A 7,960-nucleotide genomic window follows, 5' to 3' on the forward strand; every position below is an offset into this window, starting at 1 on the left:
CCGAGAAGGTTGCAAGTTCCAAATCCCCGAGCTGACAAGGTACAATATCTGTCGTTCTGCCCCTGAACAGGCAGTTAACCCACTGTACCTAGGCCGTCATTGAAAATAAGAATTTGTTCTTAACTGACTTGCCTAGTAAAATAATGATAAAATATTAAAAAATACCACGGGAGTCCTCTTACAACCGGGAACGTCACAGTCCTATTGATCAAACCACCATGAACAGGTAGGCTCTCTCCCTGCCTAAGGTCAACAACTAAAGTCTCTCCTCTCTATTACCTGGGTCACCTACACTAAGATCTGATGATAATGACTTCCTAGGTGGTGGTCTCCTCCCTCGCCCCCCATGATGCCGGATTCCCATTGGGCCCTGAGGGAAGAGGAAAAGGAAGCGAACATGTTGACTGACTGAGATTTTGTCTACTTTTTCATATTTTAATCTTACACTTTCTTTACATTTTGTCATGTGAAACAAGCTCCTTTGTCAAGTGTGTGTGTGTGTTCTGAGGAATCACGTGGTGGTGGTTGGGGATCATGTGTGTGTGTGTGTTCTGAGGACTCACGTGGTGGTGGTTGGGGATCATGTGGTGTGTGTGTTCTGAGGACTCACGTGGTGGTGGTTGGGGATCATGTGGTGTGTGTGTTCTGAGGACTCACGTGGTGGTGGTTGGGGATCATGTGGTGTGTGTGTGTTCTGAGGACTCACGTGGTGGTGGTTGGGGATCATGTGGTGTGTGTGTGTTCTGAGGACTCACGTGGTGGTGGTTGGGGATCATGTGGTGTGTGTGTGTTCTGAGGACTCACGTGGTGGTGGTTGGGGATCATGTGGTGTGTGCCATGGATCAGCGGAGGCCTGATGGCAGGGTTGTACTGGAGGGGTTGACCCAGCAATGGGTATCTGCCGTCCACTGCCTGCCCTGGGCCGAAGGGTCTGGGGAACTGGGCCATTATGGGGATGGGGGTGAGGCCGGCCGAGCGGAGGTTCTTTATGGAGGTGAGTTGGTGGGTTGGAGCTTGGGGCTGTGCTGGAGGCGTGCTGGGGCCCAGCTGGGGACTGTTCTATAGGACAGAGGCAAATGGAGGTGGGGGTCAGACGGGCCTGAGCAAGATGCTCGGAGTCGCTTATATTGATAACACAATGAGCATTCTTTGAGGATGCAAGATGTGTAGATCAGTCATCCTGCCCCCTCTCCCAGGCTGATCCTGCCCCCTCTCCCAGGCTGATCCTGCCCCCTCTCCCAGGCTGATCCTGCCCCCTCTCCCAGGCTGATCCTGCCCCCTCTCCCAGGCTGATCCTGCCCCCTCTCCCAGGCTGATCCTGCCCCCTCTCCCAGGCTGATCCTGCCCTCTCTCCCAGGCTGATCCTGCCCTCTCTCCCAGGCTGATCCTGCCCTCTCTCCCAGGCTGATCCTGCCCTCTCTCCAACATGCAGAATATTACAAAGACTCCTGACTGGTTATGTCTAATTATCAGCAGCTCAGTAGTTACCTGTGAGTGGTCTAGTTGTTCTGAGTAGTTACCTGTGAGTGGTTTAGTTGTTCTGAGTAGTTACCTGTGAGTGGTCTAGTTGTTCTGAGTAGTTACCTGTGAGTGGTTTAGTTGTTCTGAGTAGTTACCTGTGAGTGGTCTAGTTGTTCTGAGTAGTTACCTGTGAGTGGTCTAGTTGTTCTGAGTAGTTACCTGTGAGTGGTCTAGTTGTTCTGAGTAGTTACCTGTGAGTGGTCTAGTTGTTCTGAGTAGTTACCTGTGAGTGGTCTAGTTGTTCTGAGTAGTTACCTGTGAGTGGTCTAGTTGTTCTGAGTAGTTACCTGTGAGTGGTCTAGTTGTTCTGAGTAGTTACCTGTGAGTGGTCTAGTTGTTCTGAGTAGTTACCTGTGAGTGGTTTAGTTGTTCTGAGTAGTTACCTGTGAGTTGTCTAGTTGTTCTGAGTAGTTACCTGTGAGTGGTTTAGTTGTTCTGAGTAGTTACCTGTGAGTGGTTTAGTTGTTCTGAGTAGTTACCTGTGAGTTGTCTAGTTGTTCTGAGTAGTTACCTGTGAGTGGTCTAGTTGTTCTGAGTAGTTACCTGTGAGTGGTCTAGTTGTTCTGAGTAGTTACCTGTGAGTTGTTTAGTTGTTCTGAGTAGTTACCTGTGAGTTGTCTAGTTGTTCTGAGTAGTTACCTGTGAGTGGTCTAGTTGTTCTGAGTAGTTACCTGTGAGTGGTCTAGTTGTTCTGAGTAGTTACCTGTGAGTGGTCTAGTTGTTCTGAGTAGTTACCTGTGAGTTGTTTAGTTGTTCTGAGGACCTCTGGCTGCGTGTGTGATCCAGACTGTAGTATCTGTTGTGTTTCCACTGTGGAGGGGAGTGGGCTCTGGGCTGGTGGTTAGGGGGCAGGGTCAGCTGCATCATCACCATACCACCACTGTGAGGACTGGGGAGCACACCTACACACAGTTACAACAACAACGTAAAAAATCACAGCTTCATGGTCAGAGGAACGTTTCCATCCTCGGATGGACAGGACACACAAGGCTGGAAAACCATTTAAATGGTTTAAAATCTCATACTTAAGGGTCTTTCAAAGCGAACGGTATCTATTTTAGTATGTGTGTGATTCCCGGGGGGAATTGAACCCACAACCTTGGTTTTGCTGAGAGGGGTTACCTGAGCACTGCTGTCCTGGTAGCTGCTGGGTTCCACACGGAGACGAAGCCCGGGGAAACTGCATCTGCTCTGCCCCAGCAGGAGGTAAGAAACCCATCGATGGACTGTGGAGACACTTGCTTAGTCAATATATGGAGCTCTATGAGGCATCAATTAAAAAGACATGGATAGCACCAGCAGCCAGCCACTTTATATTTGCTCTTAAAGTCTCCCTTAAAGAGCCCCAACACAATGTTTCAGAAATAGTCTTGTATTAAATGGTAGGTTGATGATCTCTGATTAACGGTGACAGTCTATGAGAACAAACAAACATGTCATTCATTTCCTCTTTATGACCTGAATCACTCTGTCATCAGACTGAAGGATTACATTACAGCTGCCTGGTACTGTACCCATAGGGCTCTGGTTAAAAGTAGTGCACTATATAGAGAATAGGGTTTTATTTGGGACACCTAATATTAACACTGACAGTACTGATGCTGTGGGGCGGAATATAGGAACCAGTACAACAGGGAGGGAAGTAACTTTCAGCTCAGAGGAGTTTGTTAGTAGGGCAGTCTGGAGGTCACTTTCAGCTGAGTGGAGCTTCTGTTAGTAGGGCAGTCTGGAGGTCACTTTCAGTTCAGAGGAGTCTGTTAGTAGGGCAGTCTGGAGGTCACTTTCAGCTCAGTGGAGTCTGTTAGTAGGGCAGTCTGGAGATCACTTTCAGCTGAGTGGAGCTTCTGTTAGTAGGGCAGTCTGGAGGTCACTTTCAGCTCAGTGGAGTCTGTTAGTAGGGCAGTCTGGAGGTCACTTTCAGCTCAGTGGAGTTTGTTAGTAGGGCAGTCTGGAGGTCACTTTCAGCTCAGTGGAGTCTGTTAGTAGGGCAGTCTGGAGATCACTCAGCTCAGAGGAGTCTGTTAGTAGGGCAGTCTGGAGGTCACTTTCAGCTCAGAGGAGTTTGTTAGTAGGGCAGTCTGGAGATCACTCAGCTCAGAGGAGTCTGTTAGTAGGGCAGTCTGGAGGTCACTTTCAGCTCAGTGGAGTCTGTTAGTAGGGCAGTCTGGAGATCACTCAGCTCAGAGGAGTCTGTTAGTAGGGCAGTCTGGAGGTCACTTTCAGCTCAGAGGAGTTTGTTAGTAGGGCAGTCTGGAGATCACTCAGCTCAGAGGAGTCTGTTAGTAGGGCAGTCTGGAGGTCACTTTCAGCTCAGTGGAGTCTGTTAGTAGGGCAGTCTGGAGATCACTCAGCTCAGAGGAGTTTCTGTTAGCAGGGCAGTCTGGAGGTCACTTTCAGCTGAGTGGAGTTTGTTAGTAGGGCAGTCTGGAGGTCACTTTCAGCTGAGTGGAGTCTGTTAGTAGGGCAGTCTGGAGATCACTCAGCTCAGTGGAGTTTCTGTTAGCAGGGCAGTCTGGAGGTCACTTTCAGCTGAGTGGAGTCTGTTAGTAGGGCAGTCTGGAGGTCACTTTCAGCTCAGAGGAGTTTGTTAGTAGGGCAGTCTGGAGGTCACTTTCAGCTCAGAGGAGTCTGTTAGTAGGGCAGTCTGGAGGTCACTTTCAGCTCAGAGGAGTCTGTTAGTAGGGCAGTCTGGAGGTCACTTTCAGCTCAGAGGAGTCTGTTAGTAGGGCAGTCTGGAGGTCACTTTCAGCTCAGAGGAGTCTGTTAGTAGGGCAGTCTGGAGGTCACTTTCAGCTCAGAGGAGTCTGTTAGTAGGGCAGTCTGGAGGTCACTTTCAGCTCAGAGGAGTCTGTTAGTAGGGCAGTCTGGTGGTCACTTTCAGCTCAGAGGAGTCTGTTAGTAGGGCAGTCTGGAGGATGATTTATAAGGCTGATGATACAGGTGCAGTGCAGCCCAGTCTTAATAGTACACCTCAGCTCCCATGAGGACCAGTTTCTACACCGGCAATAACTCCCTTCATCAACTACACTATAGGAGAACTATGGCTCTGGGTGGGGGGGGGCTCTATAGAGTCTAGCTACTATAATGGACTATTGTAAATGGTGTTGGCAGTTTGGTTGGTACATCGGTATCTGCGCCACTTTCATCAACGTTGAACTACTTTGGAATATGAAACAGTACCAGATTACAGACCTAACATTTAGACTATTTAATACACAGTCCATCTTCCTACTGTCAACAACAGAACAGCTCAGTTCCTACCTCATGGTGCTGTGTTGATTTGGGGGCATGACACTGTAGTAAACCTGCATGCCTGACATGGCCATGGGAGCTTGGCTTGGATGGCTCTGGATCATCATTGGCTGTTGACATGCCTGCTGATGTGGAGGCATGTTCTGAGACCCCTGGGGCATTGATACCTGCACCACGCACACAAGACCATATGGAAAAACAGGGTTAAGCAGGAGTATTTATTTTTTACATTTACAATTGATACAGACATCTGATGTCAGATCCCTTTCAAATCTCTTTTCAATTCAATCCTCAAACTATTTAACATTTCAGAGTTCGGTTGATCTAATTATAAGATTTTCAGTCAGGCAAAGATGTTCACAAGAGCGAGATGTTCACAAGAGCGAGATGTTCACAAGAGCAAGATGTTCACAAGAGCAAGATGTTCACAATAGAAGATCAAACCATGTCAAAACAAAAGCAAAGGACAAATCAATTTGATTATTTAATTGCAAAAAAAAAAAAAAAAGTTTAATAATGACAAGCCAATAAGAACGTACCTGATAAGACGGCATTGAAGGGTACTGGACCATGAAGGCCGTCATGTGATTTCCCATATTGCTGTGCTGCTGGTTGTTCACCAGGTTCTGATGCTGAGGGCCTTGGGGCTGACTTGGCATCACAGCGTGGTAACCTTCAGTAACATTAGGACGTTACAATTCACTTCTATTGAAATAATCTAGTGAGATGTAGAACATTTCAATTCATTGTTTTTTAAACAAAACGACTATGAATGAATGAGCCCAAGTGAAATGAGAAACATATTTAATATGCCTCTGTTGTCTTGGGAGATGATCTCTCTTTACTTGTATTAGAATTAAGCAATAAGGCTCATGGGATTTAGTATGTGGCCAATATATCACAGCTAAGGGCTGTTCTTACGCACGATGCAACGCGGAGTGCCTGAATGCAGCCCTTAGCCGTGGTATATTGGCCATATACCACAAACCCCAGGTACCTTATTGCTATAAAGTTATAAACTGGTTACCAACGTAATTAGAGCAGTAAAATACATGTTTTGTCATCCCTGTAGTAACTGTCTGATATACAACGGCTGTTAGCCAATCAGCATTCAGGGGCTCGAACCGCCCAGTTTATGATACCCATTACAATGTAGAAGACATCTAAAACATGGCGAAAATCATACAATATTGATTCCTAGAAGGAAGAGCGCAGGAGAAAAAAAAGTGAAAACAAAGACTAATACATAAGCAAAATTACAAAAAGACGCAAATGTGCAACATAGAAAACAGTTGTCTCTCTGGCAACGCCTAAAAGGGCGCCTCCCCTGGCAACGCCCAGAAGGGCGGCCTCCTGGCAACGCCTGTAAAGGGAGGCTCTCCCCAAAGGGCGGCCTCCTGGCAACGCCTAAAAGGGCGGGCCTCCTCGGCAACGCCAAACCGGGTGTTGGAAATAGTGTTTGTTCCATAGTGGACAGCTGAATGTCAAGGTTACAGACTGAGCTTCTCACAGAGAAATCCAGGGACCGCATTAGTCGCCGCCGTCCTTTTGTAAAAAAGGTGACTGGAACATTCTTTAGCCCTAATGAGGAAAAAGTGGAACAAGACGAGGCCAATAGACAATGAATGGTTTCATATGTGAAGGAGCGGGACACTATTTTGACCCAGTCTCTCTCTCCAAGCCTCTGCTCACAAACCAAGCATGAAAATGACTCTCCCATTATATCCCTCACACACCATTCCACCTGAGCACACAGAGAACGGGATCAGATTGCCTTGGTACAGCAGGTGAAATAGGAAGTTGCTAACAGGTGCTTTATGTCTATTGTCAGTGTGCCTTTATGTTGTAATCTGCAGGACTGAAACGGTTCCAAAAAGACACATTGTAACACAGATGACGACCCTGAAGGAACAGGAAGTCATCATCATTATGGTCGTTGGAGAAGAAGAGTTGAGGGGCTGAATAGAGACCGCTGGAGGAGAGAGAGACTGAAGAGAAGTGAGGGGCTGAATAGAGACCGCTGGAGGAGAGAGACTGAAGAGAAGTGAGGGCTGAATAGAGACCGCTGGAGAGAGAGAGACTGAAGAGAAGTGAGGGGCTGAGAGACCGCTGGAGGAGAGAGACTGAAGAGAAGTGAGGGGCTGAATAGAGACTGCTGGAGGAGAGAGAGACTGAAGAGAAGTGAGGGGCTGAATAGAGACCGCTGGAGGAGAGAGAGAGAGAGACTGAAGAGAAGTGAGGGGGCTGAATAGAGACCGCTGGAGGAGAGGAGAAGAGACTGAAGAGAATTGAGGGGCTGAAAAAGAGACCGGTTCACTGTGAGAATCTTATCCCGGCCCCGAACTCTCAGACAGCATCCCTGTGCCCCCGCATTCATACCACCCGTGTTCCAGTCCAGTCTTCATCACTAACACCTCTGTGATCCAGTCCAGACTCCCAACACCTCTGTGTTCCAGTCCAGACTCCTGGTCTTCATCACCAACACCCTGTGTTCCAGTCCAGACTCCTGGTCTTCATCACCAACACCTCTGTGTTCCAGTCCAGACTCCTGGTCTTCATCACCAACACCTCTGTGTTCCAGTCCAGACTCCTGGTCTTCATCACCAACACCCCTGTGTTCCAGTCCAGACTGGTCATTCAACACACCAACACCCTCTGTGTTCCAGTCCAGACTGGTCTTCATCACCAACACCCTGTGTCTCCAGACTCCTGGTCTTCATCAACAACACCTCTGTGTTCCAGTCCAGACTCCAGACTTTCCCATCACCAACACCCCTGTGGTCCAGTGTATTGAGTTAAGAGTGTGGTGAGGTTGTAGGTTCAATTCTACAAGCATCATTTATACTGAAGCCTTCAGCAAAACTGTTTAATTGCAGAAGCAACTCTTTATGCAAGTGGTTTGTAAACAGTCATTATTTTCACTGTGTCTGGATATTCCACTGTTTATGCACTAGTAGACTAACAGTATATAGCCTAATTTGTCCCTCTGCTCAGCCCCAAGAGACTCCTCCTAATTCCCGACAGACGATAGCGTAGCATTCCTCCACATTAAAGCCAGTAAATGGCCACAGTGCTGCGTTCAGCAGGAGGCAACCAGTAAAAAGGAGCTGTGGTGTGTTGAGGCAGGAGGCTGTAGCTAACAACCAGTAAAACAGAGCTGTGTTGAGGCAGGAGGCTGTAGCTAACA

General features: G+C 47.8%; 1 protein-coding gene across 1 annotated transcript; it reads right to left on the bottom strand.

The window, feature by feature from the left end:
* Positions 1–241: 241 nt before the first annotated feature.
* LOC124030609 (R3H domain-containing protein 1-like) lies at positions 242–5,466 on the bottom strand. The gene is made up of 6 exons (XM_046341875.1): positions 5,313–5,466; positions 4,783–4,940; positions 2,644–2,747; positions 2,257–2,423; positions 805–1,059; positions 242–370 (listed from the first exon to the last, which is right to left on the bottom strand). Exons 1-6 carry the CDS (start codon positions 5,430–5,432, stop codon positions 257–259), a joined length of 918 nt encoding a protein of 305 aa, XP_046197831.1. The 5' UTR covers positions 5,433–5,466; the 3' UTR covers positions 242–256.
* Between the last annotated feature and the right edge of the window lie 2,494 nt (positions 5,467–7,960).

This window comes from Oncorhynchus gorbuscha, unplaced genomic scaffold, assembly GCF_021184085.1.
Source record: "Oncorhynchus gorbuscha isolate QuinsamMale2020 ecotype Even-year unplaced genomic scaffold, OgorEven_v1.0 Un_scaffold_13032, whole genome shotgun sequence".
Lineage (NCBI taxonomy): Eukaryota > Metazoa > Chordata > Actinopteri > Salmoniformes > Salmonidae > Oncorhynchus > Oncorhynchus gorbuscha.